General features: G+C 30.9%; 1 protein-coding gene across 5 annotated transcripts in view; it reads right to left on the reverse strand.

The window, feature by feature from the left end:
• Window positions 1–201: 201 nt before the first annotated feature.
• Window positions 202–17,731, reverse strand: part of LOC126680693 (zinc finger CCCH domain-containing protein 37) — a 43,527-nt gene continuing 25,997 nt past the window's right edge. The window contains exons 1-12 of one of the 5 annotated variants that reach the window (XM_050375859.2): window positions 10,577–11,019; window positions 7,406–7,650; window positions 5,318–5,377; window positions 5,148–5,222; window positions 5,009–5,071; window positions 4,713–4,931; window positions 3,280–3,317; window positions 3,155–3,201; window positions 2,905–3,011; window positions 1,769–1,822; window positions 1,222–1,338; window positions 202–554 (exon numbers count right to left, since the gene is read on the reverse strand). In XM_050375859.2, coding sequence (XP_050231816.2) covers window positions 411–554; window positions 1,222–1,338; window positions 1,769–1,822; window positions 2,905–3,011; window positions 3,155–3,201; window positions 3,280–3,317; window positions 4,713–4,931; window positions 5,009–5,071; window positions 5,148–5,222; window positions 5,318–5,377; window positions 7,406–7,650; window positions 10,577–10,877 — 1,470 coding nt within the window. In that variant the 5' untranslated portion in view covers window positions 10,878–11,019 and the 3' untranslated portion in view covers window positions 202–410. Of the gene's footprint in view, window positions 555–1,221; window positions 1,339–1,768; window positions 1,823–2,904; window positions 3,012–3,154; window positions 3,202–3,279; window positions 3,318–4,712; window positions 4,932–5,008; window positions 5,072–5,147; window positions 5,223–5,317; window positions 5,378–7,405; window positions 7,651–10,576; window positions 11,020–17,731 lie in introns of those variants that run through there. The other 4 variants (XM_050375860.2, XM_050375858.2, XM_050375861.2 and 1 more) reach the window with 4 other exon arrangements.

The following is a 17,731-nucleotide window of genomic DNA, read 5'->3' on the forward strand; positions in this document are numbered from 1 at the left end:
AGTTTATTTGTATAATTTGCATGTACGTACCTAAGAATTATTTATTATCATTCACTTGGCCACATTAGCAAACAGAAAGTCTTAATGCCATACTTTAGTTTGCACAAACAAGAAACTCAGATGAAAAACGAAAAGCACATAAAATTGATTATAAATATAAAATTTCAGAAATAGATAGCTTTAGACCGAGAAGTTAGAAGATAACACAACAAATAAAGAAAAATTAATAATAAAACGTAGAAAGTAACTAAACAAGGCTGACAAGTGTTTCAGATGGTAAAATAGTTGCCTAACTTCAAAGCAAATACTAGAGATGCGTAAAAGAAAATTAGATTACACACAAAGCTCATCTACTAAACACAAAAACTAACACGAGATTAAAGATAACATTCATGTTCGTGGCCTTGGCGCTACAGAACTTGAACAATTCCAGCTTCCGCCCCTTGTGATGATGCAACTGCCATTACTTCTCCAGGGGGTGGATGGTCAAATTTGCATGTTGCACCATACTTGCATGTTCCAGTCTTCATGTAATATGGACAATGAACACCACCCTGTCAAAATTTACCATGCACTCTTCACTTATTAAACGGAGCTGAACTGAACTAAAACTCAAACCGAACCCAGCAGTTTGTTTTATAACTGAACTGAAATTTTGTATTTCCAAACTAAACCAGAAAACTAAAGTTGTTCGAGTGTCGAACCGAAAGGAAGATGTAACATGGGGGAGACATTGGCACATGAAAAAATAAATAAAATATCGACACAAGATGATAAGGTGTTAGATTGCAAAGACCGCAATAATGAAATTGCTGTTCTCTTGTGGTCATACGAGTGAAATCATTTGCAGAAAAAACGACTCCTATTTTTATTAAAAAATGAATTTAAAAAATTGGTCAAACTCTAGGCATGCTAAAACGATGTAAACAAATCTCAGGCTTACAATATTAATATAGCAGATGGATAGTAACATGTCCAAAAAAACAAAAATTATATCCCCCGACTATTATTTCCTTATAAATCTAGCACACGTAACACCAAATCAAAAAAAGGAAGAACTCATCTTTGATTGCCTAAAGCTAAATTTGGCTTGGCTAGGGAAAAAGTCGTATACATCAAAACGGTTTTTTTATTTTTACTGATAAGGGAGGGAAAACCACTTGTCAAATGAGAAAAAGAGAGAGAATTGTGAATCTATAAGGGCATAGCATTAATTCATACCTCTCTCCTAGGAAATCCTGCAAGCGTAAGCTTAGCCTGTTGTGGTGTCAGCCTATCAATAGGGTGATGGAACCTGCATCTTTCCCCAAACTTGCACACACCCGTCTTCATATAATACTGAGAATGGTGAAAAGAACACGAATCAATAAATTAACTGATGCCTTGAATCAAGAAAAAGAATCCGAAATATAAACCGAAAACTAATCTTTACTCGACAAAAAGTAAAACAATGGTAGTTACAAAAGTTTGTGACTTCTATTTATAAAGAAACAGAAACCTCCCAAAGAAAACCCGAAAGGCAAAAACTAAATTGTCGAAAACTAATCTTTACTCGACAAAAAGTATAACAATGCTAGTTACAAAAGTTTGAGACTTCTATTATAAAGTAACAAAAACCCTCCCAAAGAAAACCAGAAAGGCAAAAACTAAATTGTTTTTGCAAATGCCACCAGCTAAACTCCTATGGCCTAATTGATGAAATTGATTATGTACTACAGAAACAGAATGTGAAATCACAGAAACAGAATGTGAAATCACAGAAACACACATCACATTCTGAATGTCCAGGTCTCTGAGGATATATAGTTGGTCCCACTCCAAGCTGCATAGCAAACAAGTAAAAGACATCAGTATTAAAGCAAAAACCACATAAGTTAGTTCTCATTAGTCATACAATGCCAAGGGATATATCGGAAGACACGTATTTGTAACAGTACTAAAAACTTTAGCTATATAAACCAAACAAATGAAAGCAATTATGTTATTGAACAAGAATTTCATGAAAGGCAGACTATTTTTCAGACTAATGTTACGGGGCAAAACTCTTAACATACTGAAAAACTCATATAGTATACAAACAGTATGCATGGAATCTGATACAAACTGCCGAACTGTTTCTGTTTCACAAAAATTACTTTCTGCATTCTCAAGTATTTAGATGTCCAAGAAAATTGGTTGATGAAAATTATATGTTCCTGGTCAGCAAGTCGACAGTGATTTGCAAGGAAAATAACTTTTCAAAAAGGGAACTCATATACAGATTTGTACAAACTTAAAGAAAATATAAAATTAATAGATAATTTACAAATGCATACAAAGTTGATATTCTTCATTGTATTCCATTTACCTGAAACATGATTTACATATCAATATCTGCAGGCAATCAATCAACTAGAAATAAGTTTTTACTCAACAAGTTTTTTTACCAAAAACATATGAAGCCTAAGTAGAAGACCAATATTCCAAATGAATAATATCTCAAAAAACAATTGATCAAAGAGAAAGTTTAGAGGAAATGGGAGGTTCCTTTTTCCGTCAAACTTGAGAGGACCACAAGTGCCCACTAGCCAATTGACACAAAAATAAATAATTAAATCACGTGAGAGTACAACAGAAAATCACGCCATCTATTCACCACCTTAATCCCACTTGGCAATTATTTGTCTCATTGCTGCAGCAAGAACACAAGCTTAAGAACACTAGCTGATTCAACCAATTTCACAAATTTCAAACTAAGTTACCCCCAGACATAACCCATAAACCCAATCTCCATGCACGAAGGGAGAAAATATTCTTAATCCATCTAACTTAGGCATGCATGCAACTGAATAATTCAGGCATCAAATACAGATCCTTTAAAAAGAAAAGATTGATAAATGAATATGTTTATAGTATCCTATTTACCATTGGCTGAACAAATCTAGGGTCAATAGCTTGATATATTGAGGCAGCTGGGTTAACAATGCCGACGTTCAGATTAGCTGCTGGAGAGGCGACAAATTGATTAACTGCTGCAAAAAACAGATGTAAGTTTTAAAGTTGTTCAGATAGTCAGAAAAAAAAAAGGAAATGGAAGAAGCAGAATAACGCTTCAAAGATAGTTTTGATAAGTTTAGAAAAAGTATTTACTGAATGCACCAGAATGTGTACATACCATTTCTATCAGGATGATTATAGCGGCAAGTGGCACCATACTTGCAACTGATTGGGAAGAAAAGAAGTAAATTAGTGAGCTTGGTCGTTCTCTTTTTTTATTGCAAACAAAAGGAAGATACAAACCTTCCCATTTTCAGGTAGAATGGACAATCCACTTCACCCTATGAACAAAGGATCACATTCAATAAAAATTCAGGTAAAGAGACATTACAAAGCTGAATATTATATTGAAAAGATTAAAGTGAGTAAAAAATAAAACAAATGACAGCTCTCATATACACCAAACCAAGTCAGCAACTAAAGGATTTATCAAGAAAGCCAATGGGATATATTTAAAAGCAGCAGACATCAAGCAGCCAAGACAATTAAATCATATAAATAAAAGTTAAGAAAAAAACGTGATATCAAATAAAATGATCTTGGAAATCGGAAGAATGAGATAGCACAAAGAAGTTTGGAAAAGGTACCAAGTTAGGGCTTTCCAGCCATTTAGAACTGGAATAAAGTCGATAAAACAAGTACAAGGATAGCATATAGTAAAGTTCTTTCTTTTATGAGTGTCATACTGAAATGTTCTCTTATGAGATGAACTTAGAACTGTTGAGCTGAATAAGAGCATTGCCCTCTAACAATTAACCTTGATTCAAGATTGATAGGAAATCTTTGTCTGGAAAGATTGGCTGGAAAATTTCCCTAGTTTCCAAAAGTCAGTAATGTAAAATTTTCAACTGAGACAAGAGAGAAAGAGAGAGAGGGAAGAAAAGCGACTACAGACAGAGAAAAAGGAAAACAATTGTGTATGTTAGGGAAAAAAACAAGATGCAGAAATATACATCAAGCATAGCACATTTTAAATTAAAAAAAATAACCTGCAAAAAATGCAAGCCTCATTGGCACTTTAGTTAAGTTCCGATGCTATTCAACGAACATGATGTTCATTTATTCTTGTTAATTGCAATGAATGCAACCAAGACATTGGGTTCATTAATTTCAAGTAACAAAATAGTCAGTCATGTACAAAGTGCAGGATATCAGTATTACTTATTTTGTAGCTAGAACATTTTAGAATCACCTTTAGAATATAAATGATTATATTCATATTTCACATTATATTGGATATTAGAAGAGAACCGAAAACTTCTATCAATTAAGAGAAAGAAAAAAACTTAAGAATCGCCATTAACTTGTAAGTAGTGAGAGTGAGAGTGATAGTGAGAGTGAGAGTGAGAGTGAGAGTGAGAGTGAGAGTGAGAGTGAGAGTGAAAGCATTCTATTTGAAAAAGTAAATGTGTAATTTAAAAATAGATTGATTTTATACATAATTTGTAGCAAGATAAAAAAGAACTAGCTAAATTTTATGAGGGATGGGAATGAATAATGGAAGTCATATAAAGAAAGGCCATATATGGCGTAGGAAAAACTTAAAAAGGGAGGCGAATGGCCAAAGAGAAGTTCCTTATGAGTACTCAATAAATAATAATAACAATAAGGCACAAAATACACCTTAATGACTTGTCAACCATTTAATGTTAGCAAGATCACCAGAAATAAATTACCGCCCGTATTGGAAGTCCTTTGGAATTATGAAATAAGGCTTGATCAAATGATACTAATGATTTCATTGCGTTGACATCTCCAGTTGTTCCATCAGTCATAACTGCTGATTCATTCTGCATTGTGTTACCATTCTCTTGACCTGATGCTATCTGCAAATCCTTTGGATGATGGAATTTGCATGTCGCACCAAATTTGCATCTTCCAGTCTTTGCATAGAACTGTTACACATCAAAATGAGCAAACTTGCGACCTGACTTGAATATATACGTGAGAAGATGAGGTATTAATATCTTACTGCACATAAGGGCTCAGACGGCCTCTCTGGTAAGGAGAAATCATCATTGCTTTGAGTACCACCCTGAGAATGTCATCAAAAAACTGATATGAAAGAACCCAGGACAGTTTGGGTGGAAATTTTCAATGATAGTACATACCGAAGCCAAACTATCCTTTGGATGATTAAACTTGCATTTTGAACCATATTTGCATCTCTGAGTTTTTAGGAAGTACTACACAATAATTGAGCAGTAATTAATTAATAAAAAATTTAAACATTGTTGATTCAATGCCTAAATAAGTGATAACACTCTGCAATGCTACTCACAGGACAATCTGGGTCTCCTGGTCTCTCAGGAAGGGGTTCAGTTGTAGCAGCAAGTGGGATCTAAACAGCAAAATTAACAGTATATTGTTAGTGATAACAGGGCAGCGACAGCCAAGCAACAGGGAAACTAAATAATTTTGTGATCTATGTTGAGCAGCATTTTTTACTGACAAAATAACTAGGTAGATTTAGGCGATTTGATTATTAAGCTTTTCAAATTCTAGATATTCTCCAAGTAAAATGTAAACCTTATAAGCAGGACATAGCAAAATAACAACACCAGCATCAAATTGCTATGAAAAATAGTAGCAGAAAGAGCAAACGAAAAAGTTGGGATGGATATGAGAGAGCAATGTGTGAACAAAGAGGTGAGCTGAAAGTGTAAAATTCTTGTTATGTGAAAAAAGAAGCACAAAAAGAGCCTTAATACAGAGGAGTATTCACACGCAAAAAAGATTTTAAGGATGTTAATTTTAAACAAAAAGAAGCCATGAAGATAGATTAGGGAGAAGTAGCAAAATCATGAATAAAAACCAAGCATCATGTCATTTAAAATCATTATACCACTAGAAAGCACGTTAAACAATAATCTAGTTCTCATGAGATGTTTCTCAGTTTGATACTCATTCCTAATTTTGTGGGTTTCAACAACCTGTCTTAAAAATGACGTCCAACAAAAACTATCACTTCATATTAGTAGAATAGCCAGATTTGCCTACAAGTGAGCAATCATTGTGGGAAAACCACCCAATTGTTGCATTTAAAATTATGGTAAAATAAAATTGCACACACGCACGGAAAGCTCTGGTAGTTTATTATTAATATGCACATCCTTACATACAAGTCAGAATTGCAAGTTGAATAAAAGTTGAGGACCTGTTTTTTACTAACCCTTTTTAATTAAAACAATAAAGATCTGGATAGAGGTGGCACATAAGTCATAACTTCTCTTGTTCTGGCCTTTATGCATACAATGAAAATGCAATTCTGTTCCATAACTTAAAGGACTCACAAGCGTAAATCTATTCTGAATACCTTCATGGAACATAGCTTTTCCTTACACAAGTTTACCAATATAAAAAATGCCAAATGTTAATAACAAAAGTCTGTTACATACTTACAGATCAAAACAACCCACTGCATAGCAGTGAAAGACAAAAGAACAGAAAAAGAATTTAAAATGGATTGTGAATTTAAGATTAGGATGGAGGAAATCTCAAACTGCAGCCATGGAGAGGGAACGTACTGAGCACAGGTATCATAAAATATAGAGAGTTTATTAAACTAATTTTTTGTGGCTAATTTTTTTTCAGAAAAACCAAATAATCTCATGATATTCTGAGCAGATTGCCATTTGTACAATTACATTCTCTCATTTGTGTTCAAATCAGGTACAAGGAAGTTATCAGGTCAACCCTAGGTAGCAATAACACAAGTACCATGCAAATCCTAGCAGAAATTTTATTGCGAACAATCTAACTTTTATATATATAAATTAAATTTTTGTAGCAACCCCACACCTCTGTTTCATTAACATAGAAAAACGGGGAAATTTTTTGCAGTGTGTGATAGGTAACATGGTAACAAAATAAATTGGAACTAAAACACTTATTAACAGCAAAAAGAGACAAAATAGATACATATACAAGAGTATGTATAACTTATTTACCAGAGGCCTAACTGGAACCTTTTAAAGATACAAATAAGACAGTAAGAGACTCCTACCCATGTTTACATAAAACAGAAAAGGATCAAAAAAAAACTAGCATTGCCACAAAAAGTATAAAAGTGCTATTCAGATGCAAATATTTTGAAAGATGGGACAACTAAAAGCATAAACTAGAATACTGTAAACAAAAATATGTTCATAATTAAATAACTATACAGGTTAGAAATACTAAAGTTTAATATACAATATGGTTGTAATCAAGCTTTACGCTAATAAATACTTCATATGCCTTATGTAAATAATAAATTCAAAATGCTTTGAGCTAATACTCTACAAAAATACATAATAGTACATTGATATTTATGAAAACGTACTTCAAAATAAGCATAATATACATTAAAATAATCATAAATGGTCACCTCTTTCCAATTTGGGATTCCACCCTCGGGAACCCAAATAGGATGGTCAAACTTGCAAGTATCTCCAAATTTACAGGTTCGAGTGAGCATATAGTGGGCACAATCCTTCTCCCCTGGTCTCTGTGGATATAAATAGAAATCGCTTGCAATCTCGAATCTAGAACGTTTTGCTAAAGAGTTTGTAGAATACCAGGCTTCAGTTTGCCCAATTGTGTTATGGGCACCCAAAACAGTCGGATAGAGCACTATATACATAATAGAGAAGTTTATACAAAAACATAACATAAGAACATATTGTTATTATATAAATATGCTTAAAGAAAATAATTTTTAATGAAAAGAAAAATACAATAAGAAAATAGCTTTTTCAATTTAATATAGATTTAGGATCAACTTATATACATGAAATGCAAGTTACATCTTTTTTAACATTGTTCCACGATTAGTTTAAGATACATATTTCCACAACCGGCCATTTGAATTCTGACTTAATTGATGCAGATCATCTATTTTAAATCTCAACTGGATGCTGAAGGCCAAACATAGTTACTAGCCAAATCATGGTCAAACGTAGTTACTAGCCATGGTCAAACGTAGTTACTAGCCAAATCATGGTCTAATGTAGTTACTAGCCCAATCATGGTCTACCATAGTTACTATCCAAATCATGGTTACCATAATTACTAACCAGATCATGGTCAAACGTAGTTAGTATCCAAATCATGGTCAAATGTAGTTACTAGCCACATCACTGTCCCTTTAACAAACTATTTAATCCTGTCCTACAAAACTGACATTAAACATGCATGATCTACAAAGTAGAGAAGTTAATTTGCAGGTTAATTCATGAAATATGAATCATAAAATACATTACGTGTTTGTGTAAACAGTGCATAAGTTGCACACAAGGAAGTCATATTTTACAACCTTTGTCAAACTCAAGGCAGACAAATGGTATAACACTAATAACATCAATGATTTTTCTAGATAGCTGAATATATACATTTATGGATCAACTGCAAAGGCAATCTGATTATAAGGCTACATAAAAATGTAGTTGAATCATCTACCAATATTTATGAGAAATTCATGATTAGGTCAAATATCACTTGTAGCATAAGTTGATTAAACCACAAAGTATTAGCTAGGGTAGAAGTATAGAATAATTGCACATTTCTAATCCAAAGCATGCATCAACACTTGTGAATACATCCGACAGGACAGTTTGATCCAATTAAGCATCATGTATAAAATCTTTTATATGCATGTCCATACATGCGCCTGTGAAAAAGTGGCACCCACATAAAGCTATCTCCTATGATAATTTCAATCATGGAATGACGATAAATGGGTGAAATTCATCTATCAATGAGTACATGAGGAATCCACCTCCAATGGTAATATACATTAAAAAAATTAATTTTGGAATTATTTAATTTTTTTTGGGAAGTAAATCCAGGAAAGAGGAAAAAAACATGCACACACACAAAATAAAATAGTCATTATGTCTTTCGAAACCTATGAGACAAATGTATATAAAATTACACTTACACGGGGAAATAATTATAAACACAGACCTCAAAGAAAAATAGAACTGATGCCTAGGATCACAATTGGAGGATCAAACAAAAAGTCTCTCTTATATGACTCTCAAATGCTGACACCAAATATCAGAATTAAAGGCTCAAACAGAAACATAATGTTTGAATATTATGTATCTCTAACATATTTCGACTCTTGTGAACTGAATAAGAATCTTATCACCAATGGATAAAGCTCGAACTTTTAATCAAGATACGAAGCTTTTTTGTACTAGAAATTAAAACAATTAAGAACTCAAAAGTGGTATTGATTCTGTATCATTCTGCCCTACAAAATCTCCACATTGGTTGATGTTATACATTGGTAGTAGAGGACAAAAGCGTCAGCTTATCATCTTCTTTGAGGAATGGTCACTTTTTGTAAGAGACCAATACCTTAAAAATGCTATCAAAACTAATAGGTTAAAAATTTGCACACATTCTTGGCACTATTGAGTAAGTCACTAAACTATAAACTTAAACATCCTAAAAAGTGGTAGTGGCATTTCTTTGAATATAAAACTTCAAAGAAGTTCAACCTCATTCTTGGCACTATTGAGTAAGTCACTAAACTATAAACTTAAACATCCTAAGCCAGCTCCTTGATAATTGAAGCTTGGAAAGCGTTCAGACTTGTCAGTATCCTTGATTATAAATTTGCAATTTATATCTTCCAAACTTTTGACATATCAAGAACTTCTAAAAACATCAACAATCAAAGAATTTATCCCTCCCTTAAATCGCCTTTCAGTTCTGTTTTTGTGACTGTTGAGATTATAATTTCCCCTTTTCACATATAATTTAACATACTTGGGTCAAAGCCAAAGGTTATCCAAAATTGTAATTTGCTATTAAGAAAAAAGGATGGCTATTGAAAAGAATTGGCAACCTTGATCATTGTACTTGAAAAATCCAAAAAAGAAAGATAAGACATAATAAAGCTGAACAAAACCATTTTAACTTGAAAATAGAGTTTAATATAACAGTCATTATAACACTGATGGGATTGAAATTGGAACTAAAGACAAATAACAAGTAACAACCAAAAGTCAGGCATTGTTTTATGACTCAAAACAAGAAAAATAAACTCATAAACCACCTTGACTAAGAGCATCGCCAATTAAATTCTTTGTTAACCAATTACATCCTTTATAATAAAGAAATCAGTCAATATTATCTAATATTTATGAAAAACAATAAAATAAAATTATAAATTAGAGAGTAAAATAATTCTTTATATTTAAAATGCTCAATATTTTATAAAATATGCTCTTAATAAAGAAAAAATGCTCCAAATTTATATAATAAAGAGTCTATTCGACTTCTTATTTGTTGTCAAACTATTTAATTAGTGGACTAGAAATGCCCTAACTAGTTATGATATAAAGATTCTCCTCAGTTTGTAATCTAACTGACTAATCAAATGTACAAGTTAGTGAATATGACCTTACTTCTTAGTCTAAGTGGAAGATTAAGTAGCTAGAATTTCAGAATTCATGACTTACAGTAGTTGTATAACAGTGCTAAATGAACTTCTGACCTAGATTGCTAAACAATGTATCGATAGAGTAATGAAACAAGTAAAAGTTACCTTCAGAAGAGCGTTTGAGGGCAGCAGAAAGCAAGGGTTCAGCGACGTCAACGCCGGGCGGCGGAGTCCATGTAGCTCTGTCAGAGGCGGAAGTGCTGTACCTAAGGGCTTCATTAGTATAGTGTGAAAGATACATTGAGGAAGAGGACGAAGGCTTGTACTTTGAAGAAGGATCCGAATCTGGAAACCCGGCTAAGTATCGTTTCAACGTCTTCTCCGACAAGTAGGATCCGGTGAGTGATGATGATGTCGACGCCGCCGCTCCTCCTCCGCCTTTGTAGCCGTACAGTGAATTAGCCATTTCGTGGAACAAAAACGCAAACCCTATCTATCTATCTCCTGCCCTCTTTTATTTCGTATCTAATTGGGATAAGGTACAAAGATAATTTTAATATTTATTCAAAATCTCACTTGGCCCCTTTATATTTTCCGGATCTCAATTAGAACCCCCATATTTCTTCCTATGGTGACAAAACATACTATTTCAATTATAGTCTGAATATTTTTCGAATTGAAGGTCTCCATTAAAAAAATAAATCATGATTTTATTTTATGTATATAAAATTACAACTTAATTGCTAAAATAAAAAAATCAAAATACAATGATCATAGTAAAAAAAATATATTAATAATATATAAAAAAATTAGATGACAAAATAATTAGTAATTTAAGGATTTATGAGAGTACAAAATTTGGATTTAGTTAAAATTGGTACTGTAATTTTTTTTAATTACTAAATTTTATTAAATTATGATTTTACAAAGTCTATAAATTGATGTCAGGTCATATTTGTTAATGGAGACATCAAATTCGAAAAATATTAAGGTCGTGATTAAGATCCAAAAAATGTTAAAATGGTTAAATAAGAATCAGAGTATATATTAGAATTATTTTTGTATCTTTTTTATTAAAAGGCATTGTCATGTTGGAGTGTTGTGATATGAAAGAAGTGTCTCGTCAAACAACTTAACGGGATGTTTGCACTAAGTCATGTGTTCTTTTTAATGGAAGAAACATGAGAGTTTTAGTTGAGATCCGAAAAATATAAAAGGGCTAAGAGAGATTTTCGATAGATATTAAGGCCGTTTTTGTACCTTATCCCTTCCTAATTTCTTTTTCTTCTGGCTAAACTCCGAATAAGATCTTTATATTATCTTTATTATTTATCATCAAAATGCAGTTTTACTATTACAAATGAATGCCGGATAAATCTTGCGTAATACACGGCCAAATGCTATTTTAAACATCCTTCATAATCATTGTGAGCGGAGCGAGTTTCTGGGGCACTCGCCCAACCTTATAGCTGATCTAGAATCTGGTGGATTTTGAAAATAATGGAGTCGTCACCTAACTCAGTTAGAAAATGTCTTTTATACTGATTAGACAACATCATACGCTAATGGGTGAGATCATCGTGCATCGGAACAAAAAATCGGATTCGTGGACACTATCAAAGTTCTTGTACTTTGCTTATTGATCAAATCGATTTATAAGATATTTTTGGAATATCTTATCTCAATGTACAAAGTAGTTCATAGGATAAAGTGCGGGAAAGTAAACAAGTCTGGAAAACCGAAAATGAAAAAACTGGAAAACATGCATGACAACATATGACTCGATCTAAATTAGCATGTGAGCACGTAACAGTTTCTCCGAAAACAAACATCTAATCCCTGGGTTTTTATCATATACTCCCTCCATCCTATAAAGATAGGCAAAATAGAGTTTGTACATGAATTAAAAATGATAGTTAAAGTAGTTATATTTTATTAACTTCCAATATTAGTCTTAATTTAATTATTTAAATATTTTAAATATTATTAATTTATATTATGGGAAAGGTAATTATTGTATTGGAATTGTAATTAAATTTTGAAACGATAAATTTATTATTAATTTTTGTATTATATAAAGTGATAATTAATGATAATTTATAGAATATAGCAAAAGTGATTGAAATTGATGAAGGTTAATATTGGTATTATTCAAACTAATATAGTAACTTTGCCTATATTTTGAGACGTCCAAAATAGTCATTTAACCTATCTTTGTGGGACGAAGGGAGTAATAGATAGAGGTGAATTTTATTTCATTTTACATGCATAAAGCCTAAACTAAACTGGATGTATATGTGAGATTGATTTTAGTTATTACCGTCTTAAAAGCTTATACAACCTATATTATATTTTCATGACAGTCCTAAGATTCATAGGTGATTTGTTAGATTTAAACTTAATTAACGTGATTATCCTATTAAGCCTGTTAAATGGTGGATCTTGACGTGCTCGGAAAGCGATAAATTTTTTAAGCGTGCCCATTTACAAGTAATATATATACAAGGTAACAAATACTTTTAAACCTTAAGTTTAGGGTATCTGGCAATTGTCTGGCATTTTTCTATCAATATAGTCAGATTCAGGATTCGGGAAGAACATGGAAATTGTTCCTCTGGTCGATACAAAGCTGATGGTTCAAACCGGAGTCGATTTCAAATTCAAACGGACCAGGAATCTTATTTGGAAGTTTTTGGTATAATGGGCTTAGGCTTCGAAGCCCATAGTGATGTGGGAGTGTACTAGATCTGACGTGGCGGGCTGATGCTAACTGGGACGGGTCCGGGAAATTATAAAAGTAAAATTCTATAACTATTACAAGTTTGTTGGCTCAAACGGGACCCAATTTTGAGCTCAAGCGAGCCTGAAAACGCAAAAACAAAATGAGTTCGAATAAAACGGGTTTGGGAGGCCTGGAGAAGAAGAACGACGGTGTCAAGACCCAAACTCTGAAACCCGTAGCAAGCCTGAAATCACTATAATTTTTTTGCTTTCAAAACCAATACAACAATATAATACGTTTTTAGAAAACTCTGTTAAAACTTTTCTTTAACTTATAGAAAACATTTTCTGAAAACTGGTATTGTAATAATGGTCTCAACAATATAAATTGCCTTATCTCAAACACAATACCATAACTATAATTCCGTTCCATATAAGCAATAACTAGAAAACCATCCATATACTATAAAACCACGAACCTTTCAAAAACTTTACAAATATAATAGTTTCATATCATATTCATACAAAATAAAATGAATTACTGATAACTGGGATAACAAACTCCTAGAATACCCAACTACTACAGCTCTTGAGTTAAAAACAATATTGAGTACATTGCTTATAAACGACTTTCAAATCAAAGAATGGAAGCATGGTCACACCAATATCACTATTTTTCTGAAAGGGGAAAATATTAACGAGTCAGTTAAAACTAAGTGAGTTTACATAATTATTAATGAACAGTAATTAAAATATAAATCGCATGTAAAACTATTTGTAAACATACAACCAGATGTCTGATCTGAAGTGGACCGTACACATTAGAGGGTTTTTGATATTTCTGTGCCTCATAGACAATAAAAATTATGGTTGTGTGCCTCTTTGAAATTTAATTCCAAAAGACTGTCTGGACCCACGCGTTCCGCATTGTAGGAATGCGGAACACGTGGCGTTCCGCATTCCTACAATGCGGAACGTGTTAAGCAGTTGATTAATTGCTTAATCAGCTGCTTAGCAATGCGGAACGTTGCTTCTCCCCAATGATTGGAGAGCATTTTTGTCTCCCTAATGATTGGAGAGATGCAAATGATTGGGTCACTTATTGCTAAAAAAAATTAATAAATATTTTTTTTAAAAAAAAATATAATATTAATAAACGATATAATTTAATAACGATTTTAAATTATTATTAACAAATGATATAATTTTAAAAAACGATATAAATTAATAAACGATTTTCTATTGAACATGCATTAAATAAATAAAAGAAAAAATAAAAACACTGAAAGTGGTCGACTTTGACAGAATCCAAAACGTTAAATATAAAAGATTGGTGGAAGAAAATATTATAAATATTTATTTTCAATGGCCGAGGTCGGGTGGTGGAACTTGGTTGGTATGAGCCAGTTATACTTTTAGCTAGCTAGCTTCAGTTATATGCAAGAAATCATAAACATTTGATTAGTTAGATTGCAGCAGGTGAGGTTTTTCAATGCCTTCTACCTATAATTATAAATACATTATCAATATTCTGCCAAAAAAACCAGTGGTAGGAGTTTGTTTGCTTGTTAATTAAATTGTTCGACATCGTCTTTAAGAATAATGAAAATAAAACATCAATAATACTCATGAAAATAATTAATTTTTATAACCGTTTGTTAAAATCGTTGGTTAAAATCTACTATATATATAAAGCAGGACATTTTTTTCAAATGATTGACATTTGGCCACATATAATTGGTTCTCTCCCTCTTCTTCTTTAAAATCTTTTCACCTTTTTCTTCTTTCAAAAATCGTTTTACAAAAATAGCAATATTTTAGTCATTAATATTGGTTCTTACCTTTTTCTTTTAGTCATTAATATCTATTCCTAAATTATTTACTTTCCATTTGTTATCATTTAACTGTTATGAAAATTATTGAAGGTGCATTCTAAAAACAATAGCAATAAACATTATCAATTCAATTACAAATTAAATTACAGTTTTTCAGTTTTTGAACAATAGCAATTATCAATTAAATTACAAATTAAATTAAAACAATAGCAACGTTGGAATTTCAGTTTTTGAACATTAACATTATCAATTCAATACAAATTAAACATAGGCCCACTTATAATTGTTATAAATGACACAAGAACGTAACATCTCAATTTGAATACTATATAATAGCTTCTTCCAACCTCAATCTTCTTAAACAAATTCATACCATATATCTCTTTAGCATACTTAAAAAATTGTATAAATTTTATTTCAAATTACAATTGCAAGGTAATTTGTATTACAGACTAACCATTTTTTATGTGTTTATTTAAGTGTCTATATTCATATTATTTCTATTTCAGTTTATTTTATATATAATTGTAAATTTTTACTTTCATATTACTATAATAGGGTAATTTGTATTGTTTATTTAATTGTCTATATTTATATTATTTTTATATTATTTTATTTTTAAAATTATTTAATTTATATTTATTTTTTTATTAGGAATGTCAATTCTACGACATGTGATTTAGTTGGAAAGCATTATGTCTAACAATAAGTTTATTTCATTTATATAGATTGAGCTAATTGTTTTTTCGATTATTGTCAATTATTCGTGGATGTAATGTTTGGCTTTTACAATTTTCTTTGTGTTTCTTAATTTGTATTTAGTTTGGATATTGGTTTCAGCTGATTAAAGAAAATGATCAAACAATCAGATTATTCACTATTTCCGAGCGAGTTCGAAGGTGAGTATGATCTTAATTTAACCGATATCTTTTATTTTTTTAATTGGATATTAATGTCAATTGCTCGAAATTCGCTTTTTTCATAATTAGATATAAACTAAATAAAAGAGGATTCTAATCAAATCGAGAGGGATGTTTGAATGAAAGTACATCGAACGTCTTTCTTCTTGGCACATTAAACCCTACTTATTCAATCGTGCACACATTCTTTTATATTTTATGTAATTTTTTAAAATTTAAGAGTAATTTTCTACAAATTCCTAAATTAATTAATTTATTTTGTTGAGTTTGAATTCTATAAACAGTAAATAAATTGTTGACTGATTTGAGCATTTGGTGGCATTTGTTAGATTTTTCATTATAGGTTTGTGTTTCTATACATTTTATATTAAATTATTGTTATATTATAAACGGAAAAAACTAAAATAGGTGGATATACAATGCAAAAAATTAATACATATTGAAAATCAATAACTTTCAAAAGACTACAAAGAAAGACTGATTTTTTTTTCGTTTTGTATTTTATCCTTTTTATCCACGTAACTATTTGATCTTAGTCTATAAAGCAGGACATTTTCTCCCAATGATTGACATTTGGCACTCTTTCATTTGTTAATTAAAATCTCACACTCATAAGTCATAACAACTTTTCTATTATTTTTCTTATCAACTTTGTATTAATGGTTAAAAAATAGCAATGTATTAACTTATAAATGATAAAATCCAATTTAGAGCAATAAATTTGCTTATTATTATACAAATAATATTCTCAAACTTAAAACTCCTCCTACGCTATTTTTCCTTTTTAATAGCTATATACGTTTCAAAATAAGTTTATGGAGTATTAGATTATAAAGTTTATTAAGATAACAATAAGTATATATATTTAAAAAACTTACCTAATAGACTACAAATTTCCTTCCTTTGTATTTAATATTTCAGTTTCCTTAAAACTTTCATTTTTGTTATGGACATAATATATAATTATTCACATCTACCTTTTCAAAAATAGATTAATTTTGGACATTTAACATATAAATTTTATTTTTTTAGTAAAAATAGTTTTCTTAAACATAGCCACATGCTAAATAATTATATATTAATTTTAAATATTTTCTTTTAAAAATCATTTATATTCATGATAACTCAATTCAATTTCATTTATATTTATGATAATATATTCATTACCTTTTTAATATGATATTTTATATTCTAACCATTTTTTTTAATCAAAGTCAATAATACAACTCCTCCCTATTAAAAACCATTTTTTTTATAAAAATGCAATAAATTAGAATGCCACTAATTTAGCATTTATTTTTAAGATAAACGGCTGTCTTCTCATTTTACCGTTTCTTCAAAAGATAAACTATTGCTCCATCCATTCAGCACCATTTATTATAAATCGAGAGAGCTAATGTTACTTTTTCTTAACACTATTTATGATAATGGGTCATTTCTAAAATATTTTCAAACGTTATGATTCATTTAATTAAAAAAAATTGATAGGGTTTGATTCATTATAACCCTTAAATGTTGGGGCTAATTTTGAAATTTTCTCTTTCTACTATTAATTGTGTATGGCTGTATTTACTTGGTGAATATGTAACATATATAGTAAGCAACGGTTCAGATCGAATTCTTTTAAATGAATATTTATAGTGTTACTCACACTTAATTCTACTATAGAACGATCCTATTAGAGATATTTTGTGGTCGACTGAAATGGCAAGATACGCATTTTTTTAGGGCTTAAGGTCTGAAAAACTACCGACCTTTCAATTTTTTTTCAATAGCACCCTCACCTTGTAATTTTTTCAATAGCACCCTATTTTGTATTTTTGGCTTTCAATAGCACTCTAAAT

The sequence above is a fragment of the Mercurialis annua genome, linkage group LG5 (assembly GCF_937616625.2).
Source record: "Mercurialis annua linkage group LG5, ddMerAnnu1.2, whole genome shotgun sequence".
Lineage (NCBI taxonomy): Eukaryota > Viridiplantae > Streptophyta > Magnoliopsida > Malpighiales > Euphorbiaceae > Mercurialis > Mercurialis annua.